At 45.9% G+C, this 14,342-nt stretch overlaps 1 protein-coding gene across 1 annotated transcript in view; it reads right to left on the reverse strand.

Annotated features, from left to right (window-relative positions):
- LOC111184164 (protein tyrosine phosphatase receptor type T) overlaps nt 1-14,342 on the reverse strand; it is a 185,837-nt gene that overhangs the window by 126,893 nt on the left and 44,602 nt on the right. The window contains exon 2 of the mRNA XM_089895437.1: nt 10,661-10,796. Coding sequence (XP_089751563.1) covers nt 10,661-10,796 — 136 coding nt within the window. The remainder of the gene's footprint in view (nt 1-10,660; nt 10,797-14,342) is intronic.

A 14,342-nucleotide genomic window follows, 5' to 3' on the forward strand; every position in this document is an offset into this window, starting at 1 on the left:
AAAATCACTGCCTGCAATATGTCTCTTCTAGCTCTTGGCTTCTGAACAAAAAAAGAAAAACAAATAAGTCCGTGATATTCCCTTTGTTATAACTTTTCGTATTTTGTAGAAAAATAAATAGGAACATTTTTATTTTACAGACTTAGCTCCACTGACAATAACTGATACATTTGTGGATTGAGAAAAATTGCTGAATAATTCAGGTCCCCAAATATCCAACTGAGTAGGCAAGAATAATTTGCTTCCTTCTTGAGTTATCTGGTTAATTGCAACTGTTATCCAGTTTGGTTACAACAGGAAGATGCGGTCTTTATATCCACAGGGTGGGAACATGTCCTCAGAGCTCCAAATTTCCCCCTCTTAAGTAGGAACTGGCCAAAGTCCCCAAGGCAGGGCCATCTCTAGGCTTTCTTTCAATTATCAGGAGAGACAAATTCCATAGATCCAGAAGGAAAGTGACATCTGAGAGCTAAGACACCATGGCAGAAGGGAAGCCCCGTACCTCCTTGGGAGGCTGAGCTGGGGAAAATGAACCATAGTGCGGCAAGATCTGGTTACTCATAAAACTGTGCAGTATCTTTGGCCAAATGAACAGTGGCCCCAGATGATGAAAGGGGTGGAGAACTTCTAACTGATGGGTGGGATCTGGAACAGCCCATATAAGTCATCCAAGCCCCTCCACCAACCATAACAGGCTGGCACTGTAAGGTGACCATTCCTCTTCTTCATTTCTGGCTCTGTGGTCCAGAGCCTGGGAGCGTGATTCCTCAGGGGCAGAAAGCTCAGGATCCATTTGATGAAGACTCACAGACATCTCTGTTTTCCATATTGTCAAGAACACTGGACAGAGAATGCAGAGGCCAGTGTTCTGATCTCAGCTCTCTCACTTGCTCTCTGTGACACCTTGGGCACGTCAATGCCTCTGCCTGGATCTCTGTTTCCTGATCCGTGTACCGAGGTGAACGGCATGGATAACTGCCAGCTTAAACAGCTTTGAGGAGTGGAAATATGGTAAGTCTCAGCATCCCAGAACCACCACTTGCTGACTGCATGGCCTCGAGCAAGTCGCTGTATCTCTGAGCCTCAGTTTCTCCATCTCAACGCTAGGGGCAATAATGATCTATTCCCAAGAGTCATGGTGGGCATTAACATTATATTAGTCTAAATTACTTTCCAATTATATATGGTATGTAATACACAAAGTATTTTAAGTAAAATACATTAATCTAACTTAATATTAGAATATATTAAACATCTGAAATATACTAGGCTTCAACAAAGGGGAGTTCGGGCTTCCCTGGTGGCGCAGTGGTTGACAGTCCGCCTGCCGATGCAGGGGACACGGGTTCGTGCCCCGGTCTGGGAAGATCCCACATGCCGCAGAGCGGCTGGGCCCGTGAGCCATGGCCGCTGAGCCTGCGCGTCCGGAGCCTGTGCTCCGCAACGGGAGAGGCCACAACAGTGAGAGGCCCGCGTACCGCAAAAAAAACCAAAAAAACAAAACCAAAAACAACAAAGGGGAGTTTATGTTCCCCCGTTACCCACAAATAAAAGGTTTGCTGCTTCTCACTCTGGTGACCAGGAACAAAGTGTTCACCTACTTAGGAATATTAAAAATAATAATAAAATTTTAAAAAATTAGTAATAAAATAAGAACAAATACTTATGTAGCACTTACTATGTGCCACACACTGCTGTAGGCTCTTACCATACATTAACTTGTGTATTCCTCACAACCATCCTGAGAGATAGGTATTATTATCATCCCCACTTCACAGATGAGGAAACTGAGGCAAAAAGGTTAAGTAACTTGCCTAAGATCACACAGTTAGTAACTGGATTTGGTAGCAACATGCCTCTAAAGCTCATGTGCTAGACCACTAGCCTGTGCTGGCTTCGAGGAAGAAAGAATATAGATATATGTTGGGCAACACAGCGGGTCAGGCACTGAGATGCCACAAGCCTTATCTCTTTTAATCCTCCCCCTGGCCCTATGGAGCAGGTACTACTCTTCTCATTTTTAGTTGAGGAATCTGAGGCTCTAAGAGGTCACCCCTCACTACGCCTAATACTTTGTGTATTTGGGGACCAACTGCAAGGCCTCCATCGCGAGCCAGGATTTTCTCACAGTCAGCAGCCCCAGGCTACACTCTTGGGTCTCGACATTCTGGGCCCTCTGGTTTTCTGCTCTCAATCTTCAGGACTCACCTCTGCCTGGGCCACCTCCTCATTCCAACATGCTTCCTTAACCTTCAACTCACCTCTGTCAAGTAGCTGAGTTATCCTGGACGTCACCAAAAGCCAGTGCTATCCCTGACTCAGCTTCAAGGCAACTCCAGAATGATGGCACCTGACAAACTTCTATTAATTGAATATGTTTTCCAAATTAAACTGCAAAGTCTTCCAGGGAAAGGATTGCAGTTTTTTACTCTGTGATCAAAACAGAGTATACATGTGTTCTTTCTCTCAGGCTTGAAGATTTACTGAAGGTCTAAATTTACAAGGATACAGTGATATTGCAAGTAACAGATTGCCTGAGACCAAAGATCCTGAGCAGGAAGACAGCTGTGCTTAGGAAAAAAAAGAGAAAAACCCAAACTTAATAAATCACATACTGTGGAATCTTTTCAGCTGGCTGACAAGAATGACTTGAGGTATAGCTTCCCTTTGTTTCATACTACTTAAACAAGACTAAGTTGTCTATTTAACCATCCATTTGACCATCTCCCTGTCCATCTAGTTCATAAACCCACCCATGCACTCTTCCATCCATCCATCCCTCCATCCGCTTAACAATCTATACATCTACTTATCCGTCTAGCCCATAACCCCACACACTCATCAAATCATCCATGTGCTCATCTACTCATTCATCCAACAATCAATCTGTCATCCACTCATCCATCTTTCCATCACAGCCAAAACTTTTTAAGGACCTATTATATGATTGTCTCTGCCAACTACCAGAGATTGAAAGAGAAAGGCCATCGTGATCCAGCCAATATGTCTCATGGGAGAACCAAACAAAAAACTTATAAAATAGATGATAATAATAGCTACCATTTAGATAGTAGGAGGTCACTTATGTGTCAGGTGCTGTCCTCAGTACATTATGTGGACTATTGTATTTAATCCTCACTACCAGCATTATTATCTATGTTTTACAGGCGAGGGAAGTGAAGCTCAGAGAAGTTAAGTAACTTGCCCAAGTTTATATAGCTGGTAAGCAGCATGGCAAGGATTAGAATCCAGGAAGTCTAACTTTAAGAGCCTGCATTAATAACTACTATGTTATTATCTTCTGGAGTGATAAGTGGTACGAGGTGGCAGCTCAGGGAGCTGTGGGACCGTATTTGAGGGTAAGGGGTGGGGATGGGGGAGAGGTAATTTGGTTTAGAGTCTATGATGCCGGAGTTGTAAAGTCCAGGAACACCCAGATGGAGTGGGAGGGAGGGTATTTCCAGGCTGATGGATATCTGTTTACAGAATGGGTGGGGGGTTATCAAGGTGGGAATGTCAAGATGCTGGTAGGGTCTAGTTCCCAAAGAGTCTGAGGAGCTTACTCTCACAGGGAGAACTCAGGTCACAGGGACAACTCAAAGAGCCAAGTGGTCAAATATTTTTCTAGATGGATGATTCTGGCAGGAGCGTGAGCAAAAGGCGGAAGGGGAGAGGGACTGGGGTCATGAAAGCTACCGTAAGGGTCAAAGCAAGAGATGTCAGGGGCCGATCCTGCAATGGCTATGAGGAAGGAGAAGAGGTGATGTGAAAGGTGGCTAGAACACAAAAGCAATAGGTGATTAAATGTGAGCATTTTGAAGGCGACTGCCAAGGTTCTAGCCTGAGTGGCTCCCCTAGTGAGTGCAAACAGAAGGAGGATTCACTTTCCAGGGTGTGGAGTAAGGAGCAGTTTACAATGGGGTGGACAAACCAAGATAATATCAATACATGTATTTGGGGCTGCTTTCCTACCTCAACGAACCATTCAAAATTATGTCACACAATTCAGCATATCAGCAAATCCTGTTTCACATTTCATCCAGGTGAGATGGTGTTAAGAGTGTAGACTCTGTTATCAGATTGGCCAGGTTTCAGACCCAGCTCTTCCACTTACTAGCTACGTGATTTGGGGCAATTTCTTTAAGTTCTACATGTGTCAGTTTTGTGACCCGTAGCACAATCTAATAGTTGCCCTGCCTCTTCAGCTTACCCAGGAGTTAGCTTTTCCTACTGCCTCATTATTTTTTTTCCTGGAGAGATAGTGTGTTCTCTGAGTCTCAGACCATGGGACATCTTTCACATACTGCCCTTCCGGCCTGACCCTCCTCCGCACCCCTCAGGGCTGGGTTCACCCCTGATGCTTAACATTGACATCTGGATCTGCGTTCTGAGTGAAGCTTTCTTGCCCAAGAGATGCAGTGCAATCCTGGGCCCCATCTGTTCTAGTTCTACTGGGATTCAACACATTTTTAGGGAATCCCAAGTATCTGCAAGGCACATGTGCGATGAGGATGAATCAGAACAGACAGCTGATGGTCCAGTGGAGAAGATAAGATGTGAATACAAATAACAAACCTAAGACAGAACATAACATGGATCCTCAAGGAGGGGATCAAGACGGTGAAGAGATTGAGTCTACACTGAAGGTCAGAAGGGATTATTGGAGAAGGTGTCTTTTAAATTAGACCTTAAACATGGGTAGGTCACATGGAAATGAGGAACACAGGCATTGAAAGAGGAGGAAACTTCACAAGCAAAGGTATAAGTGTGGGGTGAGACTTCAGGAAATCTGCCAGAATCACTGTGAGCAAGGGGACAGCGTAGCTTGACAAGGCTCTCCAGGTGACTTAAGTATGTGCTTCTTGCCTTATTTCCACCCTACGAACCGCTGTTATAGGGAAGGAAAAGCCATTGAAGGATTTTAGAATGCAGGTTTGGGAGTACAAGTTTCATCTTTCAAACATCACTTTGGCTACAGTGTGGAAGATGGGTTGGAGAGGTGGGGCCAGAGTCAGGGAGGCTGGCGAAGAGACTCATAGAACAAAGCTATAGAGGCTTGCACCAGGGAAGAGGCAGTGGAGACGGGGAGGGGAGAGGATGCAACCAAGAGAATGTAAAGATTCAAGCTCAAAAGTACTGGGGTGATGGAATCCCAGTAGTTTGGCTGATGGAATGAGATGTAGTACCTCTCACTAAGATGGGGACACATGACTGGAAATACGTCGGTGGATAGGTGATGATTTTGTCTTTGGCCGTAAAAACTTTGAGGGTAGATGTCCAGGAGCAGATGATACAGGGCAGTAGAGCTCTGGCAAGAAGGGGCCAGAGCAGAGGACCTACCCTCCCAGGCCATTTGTTTTCAGTCCAGCAAAACTACAACCACCATGTTGTGTGATAAATACACAGCTGAAGGTCTATGCATGTGGCACAACGGCTGCATGCGGGGGAGGATCATTGAATCTTCCTAGGATGGAGGGCTTGTGGGAAGACTTCAAGGAAGAGGTAATACTTGGAGGAATCCTACTTGGAAGAACTTGGGGCTGAGAGTTAGAGGGTAGTAGGAGACTTGCAGGTGAAGAGAAATGTCTGGACATTTGATTCAGGGAAACAGCACGTACCAAGGCAGAGAACCGTAGAAAATGATACCTGAACCTGGGTCACTTGTGTCCTATTCCAGGATTCACTTATTTTCTACTGGTCTCCATGGACTGATAGAAGTTAACAGCAAGGGGTCTGGAGTCACAGACCCTGGGTTTGCATTTCAACTCTGCCCAAGACCTTGGATAACTCATAAAAACCTTTTTTGAACCTCAGTTTCCTCTTCTCAAAAAACAGGAGTATCAACAGTCCTACCCTCTATGATTATTTGTAGGATTAAAATCCGAGTACGGCAGCAGTTCAAATGGAAAATGAACAAATTAGGTCAGAGTGTGTGTACTGATTGCAGCACTGCCTTTTAACATACTAGTGATGGGTTTGGAGCTGGCTTGGGACACTTGATGGTCATGTGTGAGATGAATGTCCCTGTTGATATTATGCAATATATGTATTACCTGTACGTAAGCAGGTACAGGAAGTAAAGCCTGTCCCAGCCATTCGTTCATTTGATCCTCAGAACAGCTACATGAGACTGGCTGCATCTCACAGCTGAGAAAGCAAAGGCTGAGCCTTGTTAAGTTGCTTCTCCAAGGTTAGCAGCAGATAAATGGGGCTGGAGAGACCTGGATCCAGGTTTTCTGCTTCCCAGTACACAGCTAACAAGAATGTCTACACCCATTAGACTGGGAGCTACTGGAGTGCAGACACAAATCACAGAGAAGCAAGGTATACCAAGAGATGCACATTTCTCTCAAAGTAGACTCTCAAACTCAAGACACTCCAAATATATTCTTGGAAGAGTTACTGTTTGGACGGGCAGAGCGTGGTTGGCTGGGAGTCCAGGCTGTACCAGGAAGAGCTGGGCAGGGAGAGGAGAAGAGGAGATGGGGGTGGATGGAACTATGTGCAGCGAAGGACTTTGAAACTGTCTCCCTAAAAGTTGCCTAGTTTACATTTGAAAAGTAAGAAGGGATGGTGAGGTTAATGCAGGATACAGACGAGTCTTGGGGTAGAGATATACTGTTACCAAAGAATTCTGCTTAAGCTGGCTCCAGTGTTTCCCCATTCAAAAGTGCATAGCTACGCCTTAAGCCTTGGAGGGCCATGCTCAGATTTCAGGAAGCGTGTCCCAGGGAAAAAACTGGATGACAGGAAGCTTGTAGGCACATGCACATATGTCCATATCCCACAAACAAACATTAAAATGTCAAACTTCCCATATGTGAGCGGCCAAGAAACACCTTCAAACATCAAGATACACTAGTGAAGGCACTAAGGCTTGAGCTTTCCAGCTTAATTTGCATTGAAGGCACCCAGGGCCCTAGGGTATTAAGCCAAGGGACCAGAGAGTTGGCCTTACAATGCCTTGGCTGCCCATTCCTTTGGGAGAGGATGTTCGATAATTCTAAAGGGAGGAGGTCAGGGAAGAAGATGAACGCGACTGCAGTGATGAGAGCTTTTCTCTATTTTCAGGATTCAACAGGGTGTTCATGAAAAGGAGGTACGTTCCATTACATAATGGCATGCAGGAACCCATTTTAGAATGTTCTGAGGTCTAGATGTGATCAACAGAGCCAGGAGAAAAAGATGAAGCCATTATCCAGTGACAGCATAAGAATGACTATTTTGCAATGAGCTTGGCTATAACCACACTGGCTGTTAACTCTGTCGGAAGGGGCTCCAGATTCCCTTCTTATAATGCTCATGCAATCCTCCATATCTCCATGTAGCCCTGATTCTGTATGGTCCCGCATTCAAAGAAGCCCGGTCCAAACAGCCAAAGGTACTATTAAAAGAAGTCTAAAGTTTAATTTGCATCTTTTTCAAAGAGTAAGGGAATTCTGTTTGAATTGCTCACCAGCATCTCATATCCCCTTCTGCAACCTTGCATTTTTCAAGATCCCCATCATCCATTATAAAACAGCCAAACACCAACAACGACACTTTCCTTAGGCTACGCTGATATTTTTTTCTCTCTCTCTCTCTTCCGTTCTCTTATATTCCTTTCTGAATGTAAACTGATTTAGCTTCTTTCACTAAGCCCTTCCCTTGGTCCTCTGTATCTTTAGCCCTTTCTGGGCCAGCTTTCTAGTTCAGTACAGCACGCGCGCACACACACACACACACACACACACACACACGCACACACACACACACACACACACACACACCACCTAACAGTAAGAGAAAGACTCTCTTTGGAGAGTGACAGGGACGCTTCAAGGCCTGTATGGAGAAACTAGGGGCATACTGGAAACGTGCCTGCAGCTCTGGGGAAGACTTTGAGACAGCTGAATCCACTGGGAGCAGAGGAAACAGGGAGCCGCCATGGCCATGTCTGTGGAGGTTAGGGAGAAGACCCAGCGCAAGCCAGTGCAGGGAGTGTGGCAGGCATTCGACTTCTGAGAGCTGCTAGATGCAGGAACTAACTCTAGGTCACAAAGGGACACTGAAGAGATGCTGACACTAGGATCCTGAGTTGTGATGATTCGCCTATTATTTGGGGGTTTCTTTTCCTTTCGTATCTATTCCTTTTAGGTGACTGTGGACATCATTCTGGTGAGCAGTAAGTAAGTTAGTGACAGACTCAATTGACCAGTGAAGTCTTCCCCATATTTATATATGGGGTTGGGATCAGGAGAGGGAAAGGAGCCCGTTAAGCTCTTCACTGTCCTTTGGTGGGGGCCCCTCTAGACATCAGAAGACACTGTGGGGTAATGGAGAGAGCGCAGGCTGATATTTAATTTCTCTTTTTCTCCCTCTGATCCATCCCCTACTCCTCTCTCCTCTCCCCTCCCCTCCTCTCTGCTCCTTCCCTTTCCTTCCCCTATACCTATTTGTAAAATATTACCATCAACTAGGCCAGAAAAATGTCTTATTTTCTCCCAAAGATACTGTATATGCAAACGCTGATCAGCATCCCCTACCCCCTGCCCACTGCCACTACATCTGAGTTTTGCCTCTTGGAAAGAAATGGTGATCACCTGATGTCTGTTGGTCGGGTGTGACGGATGGTTTTGATAGATGAAGATACTCAGAAGAGGATAAAACCACACAAAGGGTTCACTTTATCCATGCTGCCAGCCTGAAAACAGAAAGCCCTTTCCTCCCTCCCAGAAAGTCACACATTTCAGAAATAGCTGTTGAGAGGGAAGTGAAATTTCTTCACAAGCTCGCAGACAATGGTGACGTGGGTTAAGTCAGGCTTTAGAAAGAGCAAAATTGGAAGAGCGTATCTGACTTACAAATCAGTGGCGAAGAATGAGGACATTCAGGGTCTATCGAAGAGGAATGCAATTCTCTTAAATTGGTTACTTTTTTCAGGGAGACTGGCCCAAACTCACCTCTGTCTCTAAAGCGTCTGCGACTCCAGAACGTGTCAATGATCTTACATGTGCAATGTGCTCACTCACCCCCAGAGAAATCAAACCTCATGTTTGGCCTCATCCAACAGCAGCTAGCTTGTCACAGACATAAAACGTGGCTTCGCTTTATGGATGACGATGATGACTCTGAGGGCTCTTGACCCCCAATATTATCATGGACCTTCCCTCCTCCCTAGCCGCTCCAACCAGAAAATCAGTAGCTGGATGAGAACCGAAGCTCTTCAGTCATTCTGCTGGGAGCCTGAGTAAAGGAATGATCCTACAGAACACAGATGTCAAGAAAGAACAGGTCCTACCAATAAGATGTCCTGGTCAAACGGGGTCCTGGCTGATTCTGAACAGAACCATGAGACACACAGAGACATTCTGGTGCCAGAACGGCTACAAGAAGGCCGACTACTTGTAGAGCGAAACTGATGGCTGGAAATAAGGACACTGTCTTCATTTGTTTACTTCATGCATTTATATTCATGGGACTCCTTAGAGTAGAAACTGGAATTTGTCTTTGGGGCGTTCTGTCCCTTTGTTCTGGTGGGAACAAGTTTCACAAAAGCTGTTTTTGTCTCAGGGATGAAAGCAGGTGCGGGTCCTCATTACTGGGCTTGTCCTGAACTCTGTGAGTAACCACACCCAGAGCTTCAGGCTGAGGAGTTAGTAGTTTGTTGAAGAATGGACTAAACCGTCTCTTTAAATTGGGGGCAGGGCAGGCTGCAGCCCAGTTCATTATAATGTAGATAAGTGTTTTGTTTGCTTTGGCAGTCTGGGGAGTGGGAGGGTGGAGACCAAGGCTGGAAACCTGGCTGAAACTGAGATGGGCAGTAGGCACCGGGACATGGTGGCTAAGGTACAGTAGGTAGGAGGACCCCCTGTTTGGAGGAATAAGCATGTACCCCAGGGACAGCGAGAGCTGATATTCTTCAACTTTCCCTAATGACTATTTCCTCTCCCTCTCTGCAACTCCTCTGTGTCGTCTTCAAGCCTCCTGTATGTCTGATAAACAGAAGATGTCGATGTAATGAATTTGGGGGATCAGGAAAGAACCTGTACCCTGGCTTTCATGAGCAATGCACGCAACAGGAGATAACTGTGTGCGATGACCAGAGGTGCAGGGAGGACATCCCGCTGAGAGGTGACAAGCAGCAACAATCCAGCTGGGAAGGTTCTATGGGATGTGGAGTAAGAAGGAGCCTTCCCTCAGGGCTGTCACACCATCAGAGGTGGCTCTATCCCTTTGATGCATCTATCCCTTGGGATGCTGCTGCTTGACCAAACAAAAGTCAAGGATGAATGAAGGTGAAAGGAAGGAAGCACTGCTTTCCTGCATCTGTAGTTGTGGGCTCACCCGCGTTCCCGGCGCTCCCCTGGAATCTTGATGACGTGACCAATCACAACAGAGCAGCTATCTCTGAGAAGCATCACACGTGGAATCCCATGGTACTCCAAGGAACCCCTGCCCCTCAAGAAACTTGCCGTCTTGGGGCTGCTCGCCAAGCAGATACACATGCCCTTCAGACACCAACACAATGAGCCACCACTGGCCCCAAATTTCAGGACCTCAACAGTTATATCAGAGGGTCCCTGCTCATAAGCGATCAGCAGAGAACGCACTTGGCCATATGGCAGTGTTGGGGCCCCCTGGGGTTGGCAGGGTCTGCAGGGCAGCAACCAAAACTCACCGTCTCTTGATGGTGAGCATCACGCCCAGGAGAATGATGATGAACATGAGGAGGCCGGCGACCACGCCGGCCATCTTCACAGTATTGTCCACCTGCTTCTCCGGCTCCACGGTGTTGGAATTCTGAGTGGAGGCACCTTGGAGGGAAAGGGGAAGAAGAAAGATAATTGAAGAGCCTCACATACGTGACTAGACGCAATCATAATAACAACAGGTTCCATTCACTGAGTACTAACTATAGGCCAGGCACTGTGCTGAGGACATTATACACATTGACCCATTTAACCCTTTCGAGGATGAATTCCTTGAGATGTAGCCTTTTTTGTAGAGTAAGAAATTGAGATGCAGAGAAACTGAGTTGCCCAAGGTTACACAACCACTATGCTGGATAAGGGTAACCCTTATCCTCCCATGAGATTAAGCAGACAATTTTATCCCTCATACTGGTTTGTCCCTAGGATCAGACAATGGAACTACGGTGTGAATCTTAGGTTCATGGAATGATTCCAAATCCTAATTAATTCTTTCAGGTAAATGGCGAAAACAACAGCTTTGTGTAAGGGTAACACAATTTAAAGCACTGGATTTTTAAAGATAAAAACATAACTTTTAACTTTTGTGCCTTATAGGAAACAAATGGTGGGCATTAAAGGGAATTGCCTTGGGTTCAGAAAATGCTTATATCTGCTAACTCCATTTTTGGATTTCATGCTGATGCTACGTGCTCTGCCAGCTACTAACACACTGACTCGATTCCACATCAAGGAAGACTGAGAACTGGGCACTTACTATACCCTCTGCCCTGTGCTGGGCCGTTTTGTGGATCCGGCTTGGCCAATCCTTGCAAATATTCCCTAAAGTATATATTGATTTTCCCATTTTATAGATGAGAAAACAAAGGGAGCTTGCTAAAAGTCACATGGCTGATAAAGTTCAGGGCCAGGATTACACAGGTTTTCTGTAAGTCTAGGTCTCAAAAGTCAGAAGCCTTGAATTCAACTTTCATGTCCTCTAGTCCCTGAATCCTTTCTCCTCCCAGACAACCACTTGGCTAATGCCATAGCAAAAGTAAGGAGCCAAAGAATGCCTAAGCCCGGCCTCTTCATGCAGTGCACCAGGGACAGAGGCAACTTCTCATCCCAGGAACCTGTGTGAACCTTCTAGAGTGTGGTCCTGGACCAGCACCTCCGTGAATTCTTCCCAATGATCCCATGTTTATGTGAGGCAGCTTAAATCCAAAGCATCCTTTCCCTGACCCATCCCTACTTTTCTACCACATCAGAATCAGCTCATCCATGACCAGTGACACCACCTTCCCTGGTTGCCCCAGGAGCATTCCTCTCTCTCTTCTCCAAATTCTGATAACACTCTGTACCACTTGGAACAGATCTCAATGTGCTGATGTTATTAGTGATTTGTTTCCCCATCTGTCTCCGCCAGTGGTCTGCAAGCTCCTCGGGGGCAAGAGGAAGCGTCCTTTATCTTTGTTTCCTCATGTTAGCACAGGATCTGGCTCATGACTGGTGTTCCCTTAACGTTTGTGGTGGTTCAATGTTTAGCTGAAGGGATGACATCTCTGCCCACACACATTTGTTCTCATGAAACCAGACTGAGTTTCTCCTTTTCTTCAGCCATGTGTTCACAGGACCCAGCTGAGTTGAAGGGATGCTAATGCCCATAAGCTATGATTTTGATTCTCCAAACTCAGGGATGTTTCAGACCAGTCCTCCGGCACATCCCCTCTTCCTGATTAAGAGCGTCAAGTGTTTCCTTTACCACAGCACTTTCCCCAGACTCTCTTGTAACTTAGAAAAACTGGGTTCACTTAGTCAAGTCTCCCTAGTGGGAACGGCAAGTCTTCAAGAGCAGAGAGCGCGTCCTAGTCGACTCTCTAAAGCCAGTGTCTAGCACAGGCCTCCCTCCTCCCCATTGTTGGTTTACAGATGATGGTTGAACGGCAGAAAGGCTAGTGGACCACAGTTGTTTGCTTCATTTATTCATTCAAGCACTCATTAATTTGCTACTAAGCATCCATGTTCTGTGTGCCCAGCTATGCTATCAACAGGGTCAGAGATCCTTCTCCTGGAAGGACTTACAAATAAGGGATTTTATTCAGGTCCCCTCACCAGCTAGAGACAAACCCAGCTCATCAAATCGCAGGATGGTCTGAGCAGGCTCTGCCTATTTACAGCCAAAGAATTCCTGGCGGAGTTGGCCAACCTCACAGGAAGGCGGGTCTCACATTCCAGAATGCAGGCAAGTCCCGAGTAGCCCCCATTTTCACGTTTGGAGACAAGATTTCTGAGATATGTCTAGTCCCCCAGACACAGAACATGACTAAGCATAAAGGAGGCTGAGCACCTCAGACCATCATTTCCTCAATAGTGTCAGAGTCTTTTTACTTGGCTTTGGAGGAAGTGCTGGCTCTGGAGCATTCACTCACTGATGTACTAATGCCTAAACTTTACTTAATGCCTGCTAGGAGATCCTATTCTAGAGACTGGGGCACAAAGGCAAAGCCATGGAGAGGATCCTATTACCCTGGGAACGCTGTTATTAGCTTGTTCTAATGAGATTCACACTGCATTCCTTCAACGAATAACCACAAGTACCCACTGTATGCTGGGCATTTAGTAATGCAACGGTGAGCAAAACAGGCACAGTCCCCGCCCTCAAAGAGCCTACAATGAGTTGTGAGTGGGGTTGAGGAAACAGAATTAATAAAGAATCAATAAGAGGAAGCTTTCAACTCTGTCAGTAGAGAGGCACATGACACATTATTGGGAAATGAATCACTTCTGGGAGGAAGTGGCCCATGGGGTGGGCTCCAAGGGAGGACAGGTTATAACTAGGCAAATAGAGCACCACGAGAAAAGCACACAGTGGTGGCATGGGAAACAGCACTGGCTAAAGCCGTCTGATGGAGGCAAGGAGCCTGGTGCATTCAAGATATGAAAGAACTGTGGCGTAATGAGGGCGAGAAGGCAGGGAGAGCATGGTGAGAGCAGCTGGCGAGGGCAGCAGGGGCCAGTCCATGCAGGACATTATAGGCCACAGTGTGAGCTTTTGTTTTATACCCCAAGGAACACAGGGAGTCATTTAAGTGCTGTTCATAGAGGTACGATATGGTCAGATTTGTATTTCCAACGGACTGTTCCAGTTTCTTTGAGAAACCAAAGTGGATTGGAGAGATGCATTTTGAAACTATTATAGTCATCCAGATGGGACATAATAGTTGATTGAACTCAGGTGATGGCCGTGAAGATGGAAAGATGCAATAAAAGAGATAATTACCTGAAATAGATATAAATAAAACTGGTTGATGGACGGGATACAGGGCATAAGGGAAAGAGAACTGAATTCTTGAGGATGACCGTAACAAGGCGGATAACGGTGATGCTTAAAAGTTCAAGAAACAATTAAAAAGGAATAGAGTTAGAAGGAAAATATGTGTGTTTGGGGCAATTTGAGCTTGTAAGATACTCTAGAAAAGTAGGCAGTTAAAAATGCAAGTCTGAAGCTCTTAAAGGCGGCCTAAGCTGGAAGTAAAATTGTGAGTCATATGCACATAGATGGTATCTGAAGCATGGGGGCTGATGAAGTCATCCAGAGAAAGAACGAAGAGTGGATGAGGACCTTCAAGATGGCGGAAGAGTAAGACGCGGAGATCACCTTACTCCCCA

The sequence above is a fragment of the Delphinapterus leucas genome, chromosome 15, assembly GCF_059928025.1.
Source record: "Delphinapterus leucas isolate spDelLeu-1000000601 "Yukka" chromosome 15, BTC_Dleu_Yukka2, whole genome shotgun sequence".
Lineage (NCBI taxonomy): Eukaryota > Metazoa > Chordata > Mammalia > Artiodactyla > Monodontidae > Delphinapterus > Delphinapterus leucas.